This window comes from Gopherus flavomarginatus, chromosome 5 (assembly GCF_025201925.1).
Source record: "Gopherus flavomarginatus isolate rGopFla2 chromosome 5, rGopFla2.mat.asm, whole genome shotgun sequence".
NCBI lineage: Eukaryota > Metazoa > Chordata > Testudines > Testudinidae > Gopherus > Gopherus flavomarginatus.
In genome coordinates, this window is record NC_066621.1 from 84512361 (window position 1) to 84534218 (window position 21858).

Below are 21858 nucleotides of genomic sequence, written 5' to 3' on the forward strand. Positions count from 1 at the left end.
TTTACTCAAGTATCTCAAAGCATTTAACAATAATTAGTAGTAAGATTATCCCCCTTTCATAGATGGTAAAACTGAGATAAAGAGAAGTGAAGTAATTTGCCCAAGTACGCATGAAAAATCATTTGCAGAATCAAGGCTAGACGCCAGAAATCCCAATCTGCTTCTCTAATAACTAGACCGCACTTCTTACAGAGACATTCTACAGCTACTCCTCTGTCTCTTTCATTTTCCCAGTAAATGGCCTGTAAAGTTACTGCAGTTTAAAGTTTGCATAAATATCCCGTAAAATACTGAAAGTGGTGCTGCTGTTAAATCTGATACTGTTGTAGGGTGGGTGTGGGTAGTGGGTGTGGGTTTGTATAGATATATATAGATATGGTCTGTGGATATTTAAACCACCCCAAAGAAATTGGATGCCATGCTGGGTGCTAAAAGCCTTTCATTTCTAATGTGCACCAAATTAAGGACGCAATTAGATGAAATGTATTCATCAGGATGGTATGTTTTTATAAATGGCTTATTCAACATGATTGTTTTTTATTGACTGTTGCAGTAATTGAATATTTCTTTCTTATAGGACAAGCTTGGCCAATAAAAGATATATGAAGTGCACTGCTCATTAGAGGTCAGAAGAGAAATTGTGCTTGAAGCCTCAAGAGCTATATAGGTGAAGTTTTTAAATTACTCTTCTGCAACCCAACACGCTTTCTCCAGCATCTATTATGTATGTGTCTGCTGTTCTTCCAAGAGGAATATTTGTGTTCTCATAAGAGGGCTTCATGGAAGGTACCAACAGGTTATAATGTATTTTCTTGGTGAGAGATTCACCTGTCATAGGGCTGGATTCCCTAATTAAATCCAGCCCACTTCATGCTACTAAGGTGGCAAAAGTGGGCTGGAGCCAGGTAACAGAGAATTTCTGTGTCAGTGGGAATCTCCTTGCTGGTGCAGATGTGCTGAATCCAGTTGCTGTGCCTTTGGGCCTCCCTCCCTCCCTCCCTCCTTCACACACACCTGGGTAAGTGGGGTATCCCTGGCCCGTTGTAAGGGTAGGGATATGTTGGAGCTACCCTATACTACATCAATTGGACACTGATGTAAAGTCCTATCCTACATTAGTAATGTAATTTAGAGATGCCTGGAAGCAACTCCAAGAGGCATCAGAGCCAGAGCTGGTTCTAGGAATTGGGGCACTGGCTCAGGAGAGAAACTGGCCCATAATGTCCAATTCCCCTTCAAAGGCTAAACGGCAATGAGGACAGGCTTGGAATATTCATTCCTGAGCTGCTGATGCCATCCGGAGGGCGCAATCCCTATCAAGACACCATTGTGCTGGGTGCTGCACAAGCATACATGAAGACAGAGAACATACATGCTCCTTACGATCTAAGGAGACGAGTGACACGTGAAGAGCGGAGGACAGAGGAACTGATTTGTAGTTGCATAGATACATGTGTAGTTTTTAAACTGAGTACAAATATGTAAAATAGGTGTGAATTCTCCCCACGCACACCTTAAACCATCAGTATTAGGCTAATTTTTGTCAGAGTCAGAGCAGATGAGAGTCTTGAGGAAGAATTTAAAAGAGGAGGGAAGGGTGGCCTTATGGAATAGTTCAGGGAGGATATTCATGCTTGAGGAAAGTAGAGAGATGTCTGCACAAGGTACGAGACAATGTGATAAGAGATGAATAGAGATGCAGGGAGAAACCAAGTTCCAAAGGACCTTAAGATGAGTGTGCATGCTTGAATTTATTTGATGTAGTTAAACAGAGGGTGCCAGTAGAGGGATTCATGAGGGAAATGATCTACTAAATGATCTGCGCATGTGTGTTTTGAATGGACTCACGGGGACGATGTGGAAGTTACAGTAATTAAGGCTGAAGATGATGAAGGCCTGAATAAGAATAGTGATGGGCTGGCAGATCTTAGAGATGTTGTGGAGGAAGAAGCAGCTGGAAGATTTGGACGTGGCCTGGATCTGCAGGGCAAGAGAGAGCACAAGGTCGAAGCTGAACACCAGGCTACAGACTTGAGTGATAGGAAGGACTGTGACAGTGAATGGGAGTGTGGAAGGAGATTTTCAGAGGAAGGGATAAGGGGCTGACTTTGGATCATGTTGAAGTTTAAGATGTTGGCGAGACATGCAAGAAGAGATGTGAGAGAGAGAGAGATGTGGAGCTGGAGGAAAGAGATGGAAAAAATTTCAGTAATTCAAATGCGGTGCATTTTTGTCTAAGGTGGTTAAAACACCTGGGGCATGTTTCCAGGCTAGTCTGCTTCTCTGTGAGCTTCACCACTACATTGTAAGACAGAGTTCCTAGAGGGGGAGACAGGAAAAAAAAGTAGCACACGCATAAAAGTAAAACACTTTGAAACCATGAAACCACATTTTGAATAAAGGCAAAAGTGTCATGTAAATGAGAGAGCTGGAGTTTGGACAAATTAAGGGAAGTGTCTCTTATACACTGACTTTTGGAGATCTGTCACTTAATTAGAGGATCATGTAATATGAACCCCTCTCCCACCCCGTAGAACTGAACCTTTTGTATATTTAGGAGACGAAGACATTTCTATGTGGTATAATAAAACATAGGGCCAGATTCTGACTGCATTGGTGTACGTTTGGAATAATTCAAAATGCATTGTGTGTGATAAAAGAATTAATGACTTCCATTGAGTCAAATTACTGACAGTAGTTCTAATATCAGTGATTTTATCATAGGAACCTATAATCAATTATCTTCCACTAAAAACCTCAGCTTCAGTCAATATACAGTAGTTGTCATTAAAAAGTCAGCAGTTACCACATGGAGTAATTAGAAATCCTCCAGTTACTTAAGTACAAAGCAGTACTGCAGATACCACTGTGTTGTAACACTGGGTCTAAGTGCAGAGGCTCAATTCAGTGGTGTGCTCTCTGGTGACACAAACCAGTTCTAAACACATCTTATCTGTCTGGATAAACCAGGATTATGATTGATTTACATTGCTGGAGCATTCCAAGCAGACACACATCCTGGGGTTTTTAAGGGTGAGCTCTTTTCAGATTGGTGTCTGTAACAGAGATTTGAAAGGGCTCTGTAAGTTAGAGCTTGAGGCTCTCTGCAACTGCAGATTGTAGAACTGCAACCTGAACTCAACACTGACCCTTTCTCAGTGGGGGGTGATGGTGTTTGAAGGATTTGCATTGATCTCAAATGACAGACAGATGGTAGCTCTGATACATTCTGTTCATGGCTTCACCAGCAGAGACCTTGCACTGTTGCCGACAATTCGTATGTGTTTGAACATGATGAGTTGAAGGATTTTTTGAATTTTTGAAGTCATACTCTGTGTGTTCCCCATTTCGCAGCAGTGCCAAGTTGGCCTTCTTGGTTGTGTTGTTTTGCTTTGTCTGTAAAGCCAGGTGGTACTGAGTACTTGCAGAGGTGAGTTCAGAGCCCAGACTTGGCACCAGCTCTGTGGGTGTTGGCTGCCTTAGTCAAACTAGAAAATATCCACCTGTCAGAGCTCAGTCACTAAACATTTTTGCTACCATAGGCAACCGCCTGTTCTGACTTCATGTGACAGCTGGCCCTGGCAGTCATGTTTTCAAGTCTTGAATACTCATTAGATACGGAGTCTGGCTGCCCTACTCAGCAAAAAAAATGCTATTGCACGCAGAATGGGCATAAATATATTAGGAGCAAGGTATGGAATTGTCAGTTTAGGTTTAAAAGAAGACTAGGTTAGATCCTTGGCTGTGATAAATCAGCAGACCTCTGAAGAAGTCACTTATTGGGCAATAGGTAAATATAGATGGGGAAAGTGAGACAGGGAAGTGGCATGGCTTATGCAAGTCTATTCAACATGTCAATATTAGAACTGGCATTAGACTCACAAGTTCCTAGTTCCAGTTCTGTGCTTAGTCCACTCAGCCATGCTTCTGATGGGGTCTGTGCTGTGACAGAGATGTTTGTAAAGTAGAGTGGCTGTAGCTACAATACAGTGAGGTTTGATTTCCCCCTTATCTCTTTTTCTTCTGGAGTCGTCATAATTTAGAGGGCGTGGGTAGATATTGAACTTGCAAGATATTAAAGGGTTCCCTGGTAATTTTCAGGGCCTGCATGATATGGTGATGTTTCTTCATAACTTGTGTCACAACATCATGACTTTGTGTTGTGATGTGTACTCCAGAGTGCCATTCAGTCTGAGGGTTGCTGAAGCACCAATGTCCTGTGGCAGGATGGCAAATCTATCTAATCTATCTCTCGCGTGGCCCTCACCACCACAACATCAGAGTTTCAAGAGAATTGAAAGCTTACCTTCTTTCCTAATGAACCTAAGAATTCTCACTCCCTTCCCTCCCATACTGCCCAAGAATACCTCTTCCCATGATATCCAGTCAGGGCTCAAGCTCCCTGGGAATCTTAAACTTTGCCCTTGCAATCTTAGATGACCCACATGGACAGCTATCATTATCCCAGCCCCCCCACCCCCCCCACACACACACTTGTTCTAGGGATTAAGCCATTATTGTGCTAGGTGGTAAATCGTCTCCAGGGTCCTGAGTGGAGCATCATTGATTTAACAACTGGGTAGATGTTCGCATCTCCCGGCGCAGATTGGTACAGTACTTTCAGTTTTCCTATCAGTGTGGAATTGGATAAATACTCCTCTGTCAATGTTATGAAATGCATCCATAAGGATAGCCAGAAAAGAGATAGAAAAGTTTGGGAACTAGCGTGCAACCTTGTTTGGTGCCATTGGTGACTGGAAAAGGGTCGGATATCTCACCATTTTCCATCACTCTGGCCATCATCCTATCATGGAAGGACCGAATGGCAGAAATGACATTTTTGCAGAGCATCCAAAGATGAACAAAAGAGTCCATGGTCCCTCACAGTTCACAAAGTCAAAAGCTTTAGTTCAATCAATGAACTCCATGTTGAAGTTTTGCTACCTAGAGAATATGTGGTCACAGAATACTACAATTGATGAGATTACCCATTACACAGCTAAGGCCCAGCTCTGCATTTGGAATGCTGTCACACCTGCTATGGAATGATAAGGGCATTAAAATAAGCACTAAACTAAGTGCCTATCAGACAGTCATGCTTACAACACTTTTGCATGGTTGTGAGACATGGACAACATGTTGCCACCACTTGATCAGTTCCATATGCACTGTCTTTGGTTCATCTGCAGGGTCAAATGGTAGAATAAGATTGGCAATATTTAAATCCTTAATTGTTGTCAGACGTCTGGCATTCAAAGCATGCTCATAAAAGCTCAGCTACGTTGGTCTGATATCTCATTCCTATGGCTAACTCAAGAATACCCAAGGCCATATTTCCTGGTCAGCTAAAGTAAGGCACCCAGTCTCATGGTAGCCAGTACAAATGATATAAAGACACACTGAAGTCAAACTTGAAACTTCTCAGGCTGACACCAGCAACTGAGAAGCAACAGCCCATGACAGAGCAAAGTGGCATCAGGTCTCCATTAACACCTTATGGATAGCACAATGCAAGGAATACAACAGCCAGCAATGGACATAGGCAGTCTTGTCTGTCCCACATGTAACTGTGTTCGCAGTTCTTGCGCTGGTCTGACCTTACATATACATGCTCACCTTCAGCAGTTGCTGAATCCTCGTACAGCGACATTGATGTGAGACTCCATCAAGTCATTGTTGAGTGGAAGAATCACTTTCCATAGCAGTCAGTAAATCAGTCTTCTAAGAAATATATAGCCCCAGATTTTCAGGGCCACTACAGCTTCTGTCTGTTCCTTAAGCAGCACAAAGAGGCTATAAAGCTAACTTAACTGGTCTCCTGAAGATTCTCTCTGTGTAGGGGAAATGCCAGGGTGGTACAGGGCCACATGCCACTCCCTGCATAGCAGGAATCCAGGGAGAAAGGAATTGTGCATCTGCTGTAGCACCTTTGCTTTTTCAGCAGGGGCGCCTGCAGGAGGTCCACTGAAGCCGCGGGACCAGCGGACCCTCCACAGGCAAGCCACCGGAGGCAGCCGGCCTGCCACCCTTGCAGTGCCGGCAGAGCGCCCTCCGCGGCTTGCCGCCCCAAGCACGCACTTGGCATGCTGGGACCTGGAGCCGCCCCTGTTTTTCAGACATGCATGCGTGTGTGTTTGTGTGGGTATACATACGTGAGAGTGTACACTGCAGAAGTCCCTGCTCTATTACAAAGACAAGAAGGGACTAATTAAATTTTTTAAGTAGTCAGATGCTGTGCAGCAAACAAAACCACTATGTGAACTCTGTTGTTTACCTGAGGCAGCCCCTTGCTGGGAGAGCAGTCTGTTAAGGGCTTCTCTGAGCAGCTTTGCTAAAGCAAATCAGTTACCATGGTCACGGAGGGAAGGACCATGGTGCGGCAATACAGCAGCTTCAAGTTCTGAGGATTAGTAAAAACAACAAGGGAGCGAAAGGACAGGATTTATCACTGGGTCTGTGAAAATTGTTCCTCAAAACCTTGGATAATGTGTATTGCGGGGATTCCAACTGTTTCAATTCAAATATAGTAGGTAATTGGAGGCAGGTTTTTTAGGAGCAGAGAAGGGTAAAGAATCTATAGGCTCCATTCCAGTTAGGAGTGTACTTCAAGGAGCCAAGTAAAACTGCACATGTGTTTGCACACATGTGCATGCACTTCCATGAGCTGTAGCAACTATAATGCTTTTGGCCTTAATAGGAGCTTGATGATGATGATGATGATGATGATTATTTGCCTGTGCCATTGGGGTGCTGGGTGATATATCCACCTATGTGGAGACACAGTCACCTTGTCAGACTGTAAGCCACTGGTCCCCAAACTGTGGGGTATGCCCCCATGAGAAACATTCAGGGGTTGGGGAGCAGGAAGAGAGCACCACCCAGCCTTGCTCTGCCCCCTGCTCTGCTCTGGCCCAGCTGCAGCTTGGGCCCCAGCCATGGCCCTGCTCCCAGCCCTAACCATGGCCCCCCTCCTCACCCGGGCTCCCGACCACGGTTCCCAGAGGGTGAGGAGACAGACAGGTTCCATTACAGATTTGGGGACCACTTCTGAAAGCTCTTTGGGGAAAGAGTTGTCTTCCTCTGTATTCTAACAGCAACCGCTATAAGGGATCCCTGGTTGGGCCTCATGGCCTGCTGCAGTGTAAATGCTAAAGAATAATAAATTACTGCTAGGAGAGCTTGCAATCTACTTCATACATGGAGTCGCACAACCAGTTCAGCAGAGTTTGTGTTTTCTTTTACGAACAAATCCTGTCACATCTGTGTCCATGGGCTCTGCCTGCAACAGAAGTGTGCAGGATTGCGTGTGGGGCATCAGGACTTCAGTGGAGCTATGGCAATTTATGCTAACAGAGAATAAGGCCCTCTGCCCCTAGCCTGAGTAAATAGGCTGTAGGAAGGAATCAGTGGATGCCAGACCAGTTATTGCTGATCTGTGAATCCTGCAGGCTGATCCTCATACTCATGGATCTAAGATCCCCACTCCCACTTCTCCTTTAGCTTCTAAAATCTGTCAGGAACATTTCTTCTTCTCTGTTCCCTTTCCTCTGAAGAATGGAGCTTCATGGGATACAGGCATTGCAAACCCTTTGAGTGGGCACCGCACTCCCTGTGCTCCACTTCCATATGGTTGTGTGGAGTCAACGGTGCTACGCAATCTATGCCTGCGGAGGATATGGCTGAGGATTTGCTTGTTAGTGCAGGAGTCTTAGGCCATGAGGTCAGATGTGCACAGTGCCCCATGTATTGGTAGGGAGTTTGGCAGGACAAAGGGCTGAAGGTTCATTTGCACAAGGATTATTTTTGTTGCTGTACTTTATGAGCAAGGGATTGTTTCAACCTGTTGTAATCTTCACCTTCCCTCCCCCATTCCAACCCTCACACTCTGGGGAGAATATGCCGGATATTAGCAGTGATCATTACCTCCTATTAGCCTGTATCATGGTACCTTGTTCAGGTAAGAAATGAACCCTTCTGTGTAATGAACTGCATAGGGCCTTGGGGAAATAGAAGGGGAAACTGGCTTATGTCACAAACGTAACAGGAGTATGTGCTAAGGAAACGTTGTTTTGCAGGAATAATTGGATCGAGCAGCCTGGAGACCATGGAGGGGGATTGTCTGAGCTGCATGAAGTACCTGATGTTTGTTTTCAATTTCTTCATATTTGTAAGTGTTCTGGAAATCTCTACCCCTGCATGCTCTCTCTTCCACTGTGCCGCATCATTAAGTTTCTGTCAGACTCTAGCTCCCTGGTGTTCCCCATAGATGAGCTGACAGGACCTGCTGTGCTTTGGCAAAGTTGCCACGATGCAGAAGATCCCTTCAGCTTTGTATTACCCCTGACTGAAAAGTGTACAGCTCCATGTTCAGCTAGCCAGCGCAGAGTTTGACTCAGCTGGCAGTGAGCCCCCAGAGAGGATACTACTGCTAGCAGCTAACAAGACCGATGTTTGTAGCGCCTAAGGAGTAAGGTTCTAGTTCAGGCTGGTGTAATCACTGGCTGTTTCTTCCCACGTAGGGGAAATGCAATAGCTGTTGTGGGAAGGATTCCTTTCCCTCCTCCACTGGAACCCTCCCTTGTAAATCTAGGGAGTCAGGCTCTGCACAGAGATGAGGACATGGCCTTATGACTTTAGGCAGGGAATATACAGCTGGTGCAGGTGACATGGTAAGTCTTAAGAAACAAAGACACTACTTGCTGTGTGTGTTCCCAGTAATAGGAAAAAATGGGGAAAGAGCTGTGGAGACTGCACCATTTGTAGGCGGAGTCGCATGCTTTTCAGAGAATGTTTGATGTGGAGCAAGAGCACTTGAAGGGAAATTCTTTGGACAAAATCTGCTGAAGAATCCAGTCTGTCATCAGATTATTAACTCTCTCTTCTTTTCCTCTCCTGCTCTCTCCCCCATCGTAGCTGGGAGGGGCCTGCCTGCTGGGTGTTGGGATCTGGGTCATTGTGGATCCTACAGGATTTCGAGAGATTGTGGCTGCCAACCCTCTGCTCTTCACGGGGGCGTACATCATGCTGGCTATGGGAGCGATGCTCTTCCTGCTGGGCTTTCTCGGCTGCTGTGGTGCTGTCCGTGAGAACAAATGCCTCCTGCTTTTTGTAAGTGTCCCAACATGTCCTCTGTTATTCTAGTGTCCTCGGAGAGAATGGGCTATGGTGTTTTGTTGGGGAGAGTTATTATGTGATACTGAATCAATATGACCATGTCTCATCGCAGCGTTTCTTCTGTTACATAGTTAGTAGTGTTTAAAGCACTGTAATACAGTCAAAAATGCAGACAACTTGATTCTCCCCTGCACCCAATCTCTGTGTGGGCTCAGTGGAGATGGGGGCTTGACTCTCTGTTGCTCAACTCTGGCATAAGTTAAAGGTTCAGGGGCCAGTTTTAACTTATGCCACTCACACACAGTCCCTCAAGAACCTTATGCTAGTTGCAAATCGGATATACTGGAGTCTTACTCTACTACACCCCTCTCCTTCCTTGCAACACCCTCTTCCTTCCCTTCCCCAGAAGGGAAGTACAGGAGGTGCGGAGATGCCTCTGCCACTTTGTGCCAGCAAAGATTTTCCCTGTACACTGGGGAAATTCTCCCATGGCAATCTCCTGCTGTTTGAGTTCAGTAAATGCCACGTGACAAAATCCCAAATCTTCTGAGTGGAGGAAGAAGTTCTGGCACCACTATCACAAAAGGAAATAAGCAAAATTAGCCATGTTCTAAATGAATAAAAACTATCTCTGGGGTTTGCCAGACTTGGCTACTGTCAGACCTGCAGGGGCAGTGAGTTCCAAAGAGCAGGGCCCCCAGCTAAGAAAGCATTTTATCTGTTCCAGTGAATTCTGCTCCAGGGACCATCAGCAAGAGCATCCCTGCCAACTGTAATTGCTGTGATAGGATGTGAGGTAAAAGGCAGGCTCTCTAATAAACAGGTCCCACACTTTAAAGATCATCCCCAACACCTTAAATTGCACCCAGCAGCAAACAGGGAGCTTGGACTGGAGTTTTGTGCTTTTAACATCAGGCCCAACTGAGAGGGCATGTCATTTTACACGTGTGTATTAAGGACATCTGCCTGTTTATCCTGAACACCAGCTGCATTCAGGGATGCACATTCATATTGTACCAAAGCTGTGGCCACTGAGCACTTTTAACTCCCCTGTCTGCTATAGTCTCTCAGAACTTCATGGCAGCAGAAGGGGAAGAAGTCTAATCTTCCCATGTCTACCACTTGAGCTAGAGGAGAATCGCCTTCAGCTTTCTACAGTAATAGGGCCCATCAGACACAGCTGAGAAGTTTTGGTTCCTTCTAACAGAAGACTGTAATATGTGCACACCCTCGTATGAGCCAAGTCATTACAACACATACTCATGCACATCGAACTAGGGATTGCTCCTGCCCATTCTCTTCTGATGTAGAACATGAACATTTTCCTTACTCTGTTCATAGGAATAATTAAGCAGCCCTTACCAGTATTTTACAAGCCATATGAGTAGACATTGGGCAAGTAATAAACTTGTGAGTAGATTTCCTACTGGGCCATTTAAAATAAAGAGAACGTGCAAGGTAGAGTATCTATAACAGAGTTCTATCAGTTGGTATAAACCTCCCAGCTGAGATCTGCTTGGTGGACTTTCCACTGCATCTCTAGATGGGTGGTTGAACCAATATACATCCTTCTCCCCTTCTTAGAAGTCCCAGATTTAAAAGCTTCATTGAGCAATTTTCCCTTAAATGACAGGGTTAAACCTTAAAATCTGTGTGGGCATCATGCACTGTTTATAAACTCTTAACCACTAAAATAACCATTTTTGACTTCTGCCGCAAGAACTGATCCTGCAGAGTTTCCTGCCATTATCTCTTACTGGAAAACATTCCCAGTTACGTGAATGAACACAGAGCTCTGTTGTTTTGTTTCTTGTTTTTATCAAGTACAACCTTCTGTTTCTCCCTCGGAGTTTGTTGGTTGTTTTTAAATCTTGATTTTTCAGTGTGTTTTGTAATCATATCTTACTCACAGAGCCTTGCAAAAGCACCAGCAGCTGCTGCCCCATAGCACTGTTTTACAAGAACATGAACATTAAACTGGCGGAAGGAGAAGCTGGCAGTATCCCGGGAGATCTGACAGACTCCACTGAGCTAAATTCTCCTTTCCTTTCCTACCCCACCCCTTCCCAAATTCCTCCTCCGATAATAGCACATGCTTCCCTTCTGGGAGTCAACTGGTTTGAGCCTTCCCTCGCTCATCCTGGGGAAGACCAGGAATAAATCCATTTAAGTCAATGGCGTAACGCCAGTAGGAACTTGATGTAATGGAGTGGAGAATCATGCCCCACAAGTATGAGACTAATTGAAATCCAATCCTTATGAGAGTTAGAACTTCAGTCACGTGAGGCGAGATCTTGGGCCATTTCTTGGTATGTGAATGGTGCAATCTCTTTTTAATTTAGGACTATCCAGGCTGATGTCAGTGGAGTTACACCAAGCCTGAATATTGTCCCTAGTGTTCTAGTTATATTGCAGTGCAGGCAATTTCACGGTTATTACTTTTCTGCTTCTCAAAGATAGTTCTACGCCCGTCTGCTTTATTTATTTACTTTTGTTATTATTTTATTTTACGCTGGGAATCTGAGAACTAGATGGGGTGGAAGTAACATAGGGCAATGAGGCAGGGATAGTTAAGTGTAACATCTAGTGAGGAACAGCATGCTCCCTTGTTCAAGGCAATCCAGAATGTTTTGGTAGCAAAGTCAAACTGCTGTTTAAGAGGGTGTGGTGACGTTCCATATGTCCCATTCCCTATTATCACAAGTCCACTGGCAATAAAATACCTGTTTAAGTGGGTGTAGTGAGGTCCATATGGTATCAGATGCATTTCTAGCATGTATTTTGTTACAGACCAAACCAGATGAACTTGGAAAGTTTGAAAGTGTGGGAACCAAGAGTCAGGAGGGAGTTAGTCTTTAGTTGATGGAAATGCAAATAATCTGTAAATTTATCTCTGAGAGGCTGGAATATCCATGCAGGAGTTGAGGAGGGGTGTGGTTCACAAGGCAGTAGGCTCAGGGGAAGGTGCTTGATAAAATCAAGTCCATGTACAAGTTGTTCAAAAATTGATGAGTCAGAGCTGCCTGAGAGAGATTTCACACTGATACATAATGCATGTCTGAAGCTTTTAGCTCAAATGTACACACGAGGAAAGAGTGTCACAGAGACAAGAGCGAGTAAGGGAGATGCTCCTGCAGACAGGTTCTAGATTCTGGCCATTGTGTTTGCAGTACCTTTTGTTTTTCTTGGTGCTGTTCTATTTTGGTGAAAAACCTCACTGTTGTATTCAACCTGTTGCAAAAAGCACCAGGCTGCCAAGTGTTTTCAGCCACCTGAAGCTATCCCAGCACTGGACACACAAAGCAGCATACTCAGGCATTCTGCACATTAGAAACAAACTAACCTGTGGAATGTCATAGAGCTCTCCTAGCTACCACCGCCCAAACTGCTCAGAGAGAATGTTTGTCTTACACAAACACATAAACACACTTAATTTTGTATTTATTTATTTATTTGTTGTTGTGAATAACATTTCCCCATTGGTCCAAATTCAGCCCTGGCATAAGTGGTGCAACTTCTATTGACTTCAGCTGGGTGGATTTTAGCCAAATGTGGGTATGTATACATGCATAATTTTTAAGGAAGGGCAGAATAACATATTTTCAGTCCCTCTTTCTCTCTGCTCCTGCCCCCAGCCCCTGAAATTGTCACCCTGAGGTTTGTGTACTTTGAGAGAGAATTGCTGAAGTCTAGCGGAGCTAAAATGTCAACTGGCAGTTGAGATGCAGTGATAAGAAAGTCAAAAATGCTGATAAGTCAAAATCAAAAGTGTTTATGGAAACATATGACTTTAGTTAGGAAGATTTCTCAGGTGGAATTTCTGGTCAAAACAAGATAGAAAGACTCACTCCAGAATAGCCAATAACAAGCTGGCTTGGATGCTTATCTGGGATGTAAATCACGCAGAGCCGGGATTTGAACCCGAGTATCCCACTGGGCCATTGGTTGTTCTGGGGTGAGTGAAGTGGCTGTTTTCTCATAGTTTTCACACACAAATATTTTTAAAACTCTCCTTTTTGTTCTGATGAGAACTGAAACAAAATTCAAAACCTCAATTTTTTTTTGCAAAATAGAATTCTTGTTTTCTTGCCCTAATAATCACTATTGATGTTTTTACAGTGAATATGGGAAGTCCAAGAGGTTTGTGCTGTTCAAGTGCAAGCCAGTTTGGGGATGATAAATGATGCATTACGATTGCTTAGATAATCTGTGAGCAGCTGCAACCATTGCTATGCTGGTCCTGCATTAGTGTTTGGGTGAAAGTGTATCTGCCAGTAATCAATAAACGAATATGTAATTAACCCAGCAACTCTGGTAATCACTGATCACCTTAGACTCACTTAAAAAGCATTGGGAGATCCTTTGATAGATGGTGCTGTAGATTTGCATAGTATCTTTCATTCTAATCACTACCTCTCTGCTCTCCTCTTGTGAAGCTAAAAATAGAAGCAATTTCTGAATGGGTGGAATGAGCCATTTAGCAATCTCAGCCAATGAGAACAGATTATAGTTCAATGGGCCAGTGGGTCAACTAAGGGGAATTATTAGATTTAAAGCCCTGCTCCTCTAATCATTCCTGTTCTGTTATCTGACCCCAGGAGCTGTTTCTTTTGTTTTCCATTCAGGAGCAGGAAAGGAGATGGGAAGGGGCAGTGGATACAGCGCTCCAATAGGAAAAATCATCTACAGCTTTAATAATTGACACCAGAAAAATTATCCTGTCCATTCCAAGGAGGGAGTTTGAATTCTTTTTCTATTGCTAAAAACTGTTGCTAAATCACAGGCAGTTTGTTCCAGACATCATTCATAACGCATTGTCTAGGGATCAGAAAAATCCTTCTGGCCCTGTCCAACTTACTGCTGTTTCAAAAAGGCCCTCACTGCTCTTCTTCCACAGAAACAATTTCGGGTGAATCTTGAGTTCATTTATAGTTCTTGCTTAAGCCACCTGCGTCAGTAACTTGTTCCATATGTTTATTATCCCCTGGGTCATGCATTCCTGCCTGTGTCCCCTATTTATTCTTCATTTCCCCATATCAGGCCAATCCTAAGTCATTACTGAGTTCACACTCCAGTACTGAGAACATTTGGAGGTTCTTAAATCTTGAAGGAATTACATTTATACTCCCTGTAAGGATGGAGCCGTGTAAAGGGGCCAAACTGTAATGAGAATCAGGCCTTCATGTCTTTGAACCCTGATCTCCTTCACTGTCATGGTTGTGTTTGTGAGTTAGGGCTGTGGGATTTAACCCACTTAGGACTGGCCTGTCTAGAGCATTTGTACCACTTTATATCAATATAGAAACCAATGTTGTTAAGGTGGTTCAACCCTTTAGTGTGGAAATAGTTCTAGCACTACAAAGATGCTCATATCAGTCTATATACGTACCCCTACATTTACAGGAATAAGCTGTACCATGTAAACACCTTTATACTGGTATAACTTCATCTGCATTAGTGAGTTGTACTGCTTTAATGATATCAGTTCCTAAACGAATACAGTTGCTGTGGTACAAATTGTGTGTGTAGACCTCGGCTGTCCCTAGTTTATACCCTTTCACTGACTCTTCCCCTTTGCCCCCACCCCCAAAATAAATAAATAAAAAGCTTCAGTCTCCATTTTCTCTATTGCTTTGGTAATTCTGAAAACTTCTGTTCTTACTGTTTGTGGCATATACCTAATGGCTGTTTTCTTTTTCTTCCAGTTCTTCATGTTTATTTTGTTAATCTTCCTGGCAGAGCTCTCAGCTGCAATCCTGGCTTTTATCTTCAGAGAAAATGTAAGTATTATGTTGTGGACATGCTGGAAGCACTCTGAGCCCCTGCGGGGTTTTGCCCAGGTGGAGCTCACTTTAGTTAGTGGTTTGTGTGTCTGCTGAGCAAGTTTTTGTTTAGAATATCACCCAACCAGCCTCATTGTTACCGTCGGTGTGAAGAATTTCCAGCCAGCCAGTGAATATAAACTAAGCTAACTTGTGCTAGTTAGGTGATTTATATACACAGGAGAGATGCTGTGAAATACACAGGAGAACTGCTGAATTTTTCAGAGTCCAGATTCATGTGCAGGCACATCTCTGTAGCAGAAGTTCATTTTGAGCTTAGGCATCAAAGTTTGGATTTCTCTTCAGTGTTGTACACTTACTGCTGAGCTGAGAGGTGACGTTTTCCCAGATGGTACCTGAGGGAACAAGTAGAGCCCACAGAGTTGTTAGTCATCTCTTCTCTTCCCTGTTGTCACCATCTTGGACTCCACACTCATGGGGCAAGAGCCCACAGAAACACACAAACTGAAAAGTGTGGGTGAAGCATAGGTGGAGAATTTAGAGTGAGTGGGAGTGTAGTTGAGTGTGGGAGCCCATCAAACTGCATTGTCATTAGCCATCCTAGAAGAATGATGCTATTTTAATATTTGTACCACATGTACCATTGTGCAGTGCACCTAGCATGGCAGGTGAGCCCTATGGAATCCAAGTAAACAAATCCCAAATAGAACGAAGCCTGACCATCAATTCTAAGAACTGCTGCTGCAGTATCTACTCCATCAGGGGGCGGAGGGGGCTGCCTTTCTTGTGTGCTCGAATGTGTAATCCATGACTTGAAAGGAGGCATATTATCTAGCTCTCCTGATCAGAAAAGCAAAGCACCAAATTGGGGATGGCCTCCAAGGAGTGTTGTGAGAATCGGTTAGATAATGTAATTTCATTTCTTTGAAAATGTCAAGTCCTATATAAATGTTTCGGTGGTGTTTATAAAAGAAGGCAGGGAGCCTAGGGTGTATGTAAGGGGACTTTAAATCTAGAAGGTAATCAGATACCATGGCGATCACAGTGGTATAGAATGTGCATGGAGGAATTTGGATTAATTGAAAACCCAAAATCCTCTCTCTAGGCTTATGACTGGGTGAGATTCGCCACTCTAGCGCCTTCTGCTGGCTGTCATGGGAATTAGATCTGCTCGCCGGGCGCCCTCCACTGCTAGTGCCATGCCACTGTCATTTTCATTCCAGGACCCACGCTACTCCCAGGACTGCGGCATCCTCTTCAGTGACACTGCCCTCCAGCTGTGCCACACTCTGTTCTCCCCTTCTGGGAGACCTGTAATCTCCATCCATCCACTATCTCAGGGGCTATTACAGTCCTTTGTCCCAGGGCCACTTCCCATGTGGCTCCAGCACTCTTTTCTGCCCTTATCTCAGGGCCTCAGCCTGCAGGCCCTAGCAGCCCACCAGGAGCTCTCTCTGGCTCCCCTGGTCCCTGCTTGTAACACTGAATTGTCCCAGGTGCTGGGGGCTCCTTCCTCCTGCTAGGAGCCTGGTCTTCTCTCCTCAAGCACCAGTCAGCTACTGAACTCTGCTCCACCATGCAGCCCTTCTTATATGAGCCTGCCCGGCCATGATTGGCTACTCCTCTCAGCCCCTTTCTAATTGGCTGCCTCCAGCGCAGCCTCCCTAAGGCTACTTTTAACCCCTTTTCTGCCACTGAGAGGCAACCACCCCATGACTAGGCTTCATATTGTGAATATTCCTTGCAAAAAAGAAAGTCTAGTTTATCCAGAGAGCCAGTTGCTCATCCCTGAAGAAAGAAGAGTTTTACAGTGAAGTTATGTTAAAGTTAAAAATATCTTTCTTTTCTGGTATATCCTGAGCTAATATGTATATTAAACACACCCTTCCAGACTTTGTCCACACTGCTAACCTCTTGTGCATGTCCTCCTCATAGCTCATCTTGACCTTCCTGTGACTTTTCCGACGCTCAACTTGTCTCCCTCATGTCCATTCATAATGCTGCTGGAAAGATCATCTTTTTGGCTCATTATTCTGCTCAGGTCAACCCTTCTTTAAGTCCCTCCACTGGCTCCCCTTCCTCACCACACACCATGCACATTTATGGTCCTTACTTCTAATGCCTGGTCTGCAATACAAAGTTAGTTTGATGTAAGTTGTTTTGCATCAACCTATTTGTGCATGTGTCTACATTCAGATTTATCTCCAGCTGACACATGTGCCCCTTTACGTTGATGAAATAACACCACCTCCATGAACCAAGTGGAGCCAGGGTTGAGCCACTGAGATTGACGCATGGTGAGTGTAGACGCTGTGTATGGCCTATCTCAATCCTAACAGTCCTGCAGCAGCTGTCCCACAATTCTGGTCACAATTGTGACCTCCATTGCCCAGGGATGACAGAGACTAGCTGTGCTCTCTTTGCCTGTGTTACCTTCCAGGGGTGAGATATCACCTAAAATTACCACTGCCTGTGGAAAATAGTGCCAGTATTCAGTGCTATATACTCATATCCACTGTAATAAAGGCTGACGTATTGTTTTATGCAATGGAACAATTCCCTCCTCATTTCCCTCCCCTGCCCTTCACCCCGGTGGACCATACTCACCCTGGCTGGGACTGGAGAGCAGTGCTGTGCAGAGGCAATCCAAAGCTGAAGTGTCAATAGACATGTGTAATGGGGTGGACTAGGCCCAGAGGACCCCAGCCAGAGGACTGAGGGTCTTACCACACCCCATCCCAGAATGGAGCACTTCCAGGCTGCCTAGAGTGGCTGCAAGGAACACAGCCAATTGGAGAGCGGCTACAGGAAGCAGCCAATCAGGGTCCAGCAGGGCCATATAAAAGGAGCTGCAGTACTAGAGGAAGTTACTGTCTGGATCTGAAGGAGTGAGAACTGAGTTCCTGGCTGACTGGCTGAAGGAATAGCAGGACCATGGACAGATCAGTTGCTGGCAGGAACCGGGGAAAGAAAAAGGGAGCTCCTGGCTGGCTGCTGGGGCTGAGGAAAAGACTTCAGCCCTACAGTATGGGTGAAGGTGCTGGGGCCGTGGGGAAGTTACCCATGGAACTGTAGCAGCATAGTGACTAGGGAGGGTATGTTCAGCAAGATCCTGCAAGCCAGTGCTGCATTGAAATGTGAACAAGAGGGCCTGCAGTGTGAACATTGCAGACAGTATGGAGAAGGAAAGAGCAGACAGGAGGGACAATCCCAGCAGAAGAGGGAGATGCTCCAGGACATAATGAGGCTTCTTAGGCAGCAAACACAGATGCTACAGGCTCTCGTTGACATAGTCCATCAGTCATGTGTTTGTCTCCCTTTGCCATGACTGGAGAACTCCATTTTAGCACCTCTCTATATCCCACAACATTCCACATGGCAATAGGGGCTGCATCCCTACCCTGCCATTCCAAGCTGGGGGACAGTAAGGGCAATCGCAGCTTCACATACACTGACCTGTGAGCGCCACGGTTGGTGTATGTGTAGCCAAAATTGACTGAAATGGCCAGGAATGTTTTCTACCTTGCTAATTGTAAAGTTCTGTTCCATTCATTTATTTTTTAGAGTTTGTATTGTACTTGTTTTTTAATTGCACATGATTGTTGAACTGTTTTTGATACACAATACATTTCTATTTTATTTCGATCTTATGGTCTTATGAATACATTCATCTTTATTACTTCACAACAGATACTGCAGAATGCCAAGTGCTACTCACAGCACCCAGAACTTGTAATTGAACAGGACCACTGAACTCATAAGTTCAGTGAAAAGCACAGTGTAGTAATTATAAATGTACAGCAAGTACCACATAGCTCATAGGTGCATTAAAAGACTGTTATAGTCATAAATGTACACCAAGCATTACACAATCCTTAACAGCTGCCAAAACTTCAGGGCCAGGTAGGGCACAGTCCACCACACCCCATTACTGTGGTTTATCGTTAAAGTGCTCTTGAAAGGCTTCCCTCTGCTGCATAGTTCCATGCTGAGATCTTCTACTCACCTTTGTGACTGGCTCTTCAAACTCAGCAGACTGCACCCCAGCAGCAATTTCCCTCACTTTACCTACAGATACTGTGCAGGGAACAACCACTGGGATATTTTTCTCACTGAGATCGAATCTTGAGAGTATCCAGCACCAGTGTCTCTTCAGTCAGAAGCACATTCAGCTGTCATTCTGCACCCTGCTGAGTGGGTAGTCAAACCTTTCCTTAGTGCTGTCCGGGTGACCAGTGTATGGCTCCACGAGCCTGGAAAGCAAGGAGTAGGCTGGTGGAATTTCAGCATCACAGAATGGCAATCCACCAGTCATGGAAGAATATCTCTGCTTGAAGCTTTCCAAGCAGTCCTATGTTCCTGAAGATGCAAACATCTTGCACTTCCCCTGACCAGCCCACACTGATACCAGTGAAATGTTCCTGGTGATCAACCAGTACTTGCATAACCATAGAAAAGTAGCCCTTTCTACTGATGTACTCTGTGGCAAGCTGGGCTGGTGCCAAAATATGGAATGGTGTGCAGTCTATAACCCTGCCACACTTCAGGAACCTCATTGCTGCAAATCCATCCCCTATGTCTTGCATATTGGCCAAGAGTCACAGTCTTGCATGGCAGAAGATGATTAAAGGCCCTAAACACTTGCATGACAACGGTCCTCACTGTGACTTTTCCAACTCCAAAATGGTTTCCCACTGACCAGAAGCAACTGGGCATTGCAAGTTTCCACAGTGCGATCACCACTCGCTTCTCCACTGTCAGTGCAACTCTCATTCTGGTGTTCATGCACTAGAGTGCTAGGCTGAGCTTGGCTCATTGATCTAGGAATTTGGCCTGTTGCATATGAAAGTTCTTCAGCCGCTGCTCATTGTCCAAACCTGTATTATAATGCAATCCCACCAGTCAGTGGTCATTTCTCAGACCCAGCATCTGCAGCTGTTCCGTGAACTCCACCAACGTCCTTGAATTGTTTTTTGCTATGTCCGCAACAGTCTGTCCTCAGAAAAATAGCTGTGCCCCTATTGCTGAGGTTCTTCCTGCAGCTCTTCAAATACTAGAGGATTGTTCATCCTGTGTTTGTAATATTCATGACAATAGTGCTGAGCTGTGTGAGCTTCTTGCTTTTGTCAGACATGGTGGACAGTGAGATGTGCCATGCAGGTTTGTGGGATCTTAAAAAAGGTGTGAAAATTATGAAATATGAATGACATTATGGAATTGAGAAAGTTGTGTTAATGGGACCTTGACCCCTCGCATCCAGTGATCCCTGCATAATTCATTTCTGCCCTACCATGCGTTGCCTAAATTTCACAAAAGACAGTGCATGATAGGATGGTGGGTGGCACACTGGGTTGCCTACCTGTGGTGCACCATGCTGTGCATCGACACAGGCACTCTTGATGAGCATATGCAGCACCAATGCAAGGAGCTGAGTGTGCACACACAGAAGTGATATACTAACTGCAACAGCTTTGTGCCTACATACCTTACATCGACCAGTTTGTAGTGTAGACATAGCCTAAGGCTTGTCACAACTTAGTCTCTCCCTAGTTGTCTGTGGTGCTTCTGTTGCATTGCCCCCTGCCTATGTGTGATTGTAGTCTCCTTTATCCATTTGTCTCTCCAAGAGCTTTTGCATTTTCTTTCTTGTCTCCCTTGTGAACTAGTCCATAAAGGCAAAATCCTGTACCTCTTTAAGTCCCTCTTGAGATCTAGACTCACTGTGATGACCATGAGAAGCTGCCAACTAATAGTGAATAGCAGGCGGCCACTGGTGACTTCTTATATTTATCTTATTTATTTGGCCTGTGCAGACTCATGTTGCTGTTATTGGTTCCTCATCTTCCTTCCCATTTCCCTTCCAATTGTTTGTTACAATAATTTATTGTGTCTTGTCTGAGACTGTAAGCCTGTTGGGGCCAGGGACCTTCTTTTACTCTGTCAATGCCGCGCCTGTCATAGTGAGGTCCACTCCTGACTAGGGCCTCTGGGCACTACTGCAATGGACGTGTTAATAAAAATAATGTGTACATTTGTCTCAGCTCATATTCAGAGTGTAGCAGAAACACATGAGTGAGCAAGTGTAGAAGGACTTTGTAATGAGGCAGATTTGATTTACTCCAGCCAGGCTACATTATTATTTGTATAACAGTTTTATAAACCAAGGAGAGAGGAAATAGTTGGAAAGCTGATAGCAAAATAATACTATATTTGTACAGTAGAATGGTCTGTGGGGATAAAAGGGAAGACTTTTTTTTTGGTTATAAGTGGGTGGTCTTTGTATCCTTGCTTCACAATTAAGCAGTAGGCAAAGAACAGTGCTTTGTAAACAGTGGGGTCACTCCATTCCGAATGAGAGTGAGACTGTGCCTTAGTGGGAATAGTTGCAGCTCTGTAAATAGAGGTTACAGCATGGGGGGTCTACGATGGTCTGGTCAGTACAGCTCTTGCGTTAAGAGTTCTTGAGAGGATTCCTCCAGCAAAGCACAAGAAGTGGGCCTCACACATAGAAGTGCTGCCCTCCCACACACAGACTGTTCTGCAGTTTCAGGTATTGTGACACCAGGTTTATCTTTCTAGGGGACAGATAGCTAAACATTAATGAATAGGCTCTTGGGGCAGGAGGAGACATCTTGCAGTGACTGACTGCACCCAGTTCTGGAACAGAGACTAGATAAACATATGGGCCAGGTGCTCCTTTCACTTACACCAGTGTAATTCCATTACGTCAGTGGAGTTTTAGTCCCAATTTACAGGGGGTTAGTGAGGGAAGAATCAGGCCCAGTGGGGGTCTGATCCAGCCATCCTCATTCAGGAAAAGCTCCCACTGACCTCAGCGTGAGTTCCATGACTGCAGGAGCAGATTCTTAGTGCTATTCTTTCTGGCTGTGCATATGTAATTTATTATTGTCAGTGGGAGTCACTGGGTGAGCAGCCCCCTACTGTGGCTTGTCAGCGTGTC

The 21858-nt window shown here is 44.7% G+C and overlaps 1 protein-coding gene across 5 annotated transcripts in view; it reads left to right on the plus strand.

The window, feature by feature from the left end:
- The window catches only part of TSPAN18 (tetraspanin 18), a 178832-nt gene that overhangs the window by 140536 nt on the left and 16438 nt on the right, over positions 1–21858 (plus strand). For all 5 annotated transcript variants that reach the window (XM_050955514.1, XM_050955510.1, XM_050955512.1 and 2 more), the window contains exons 3-6: positions 578–667; positions 8076–8167; positions 8914–9108; positions 14820–14894. In XM_050955514.1, the coding sequence (XP_050811471.1) occupies positions 8105–8167; positions 8914–9108; positions 14820–14894 (333 nt within the window). In that variant the 5' untranslated portion in view covers positions 578–667; positions 8076–8104. The remainder of the gene's footprint in view (positions 1–577; positions 668–8075; positions 8168–8913; positions 9109–14819; positions 14895–21858) is intronic.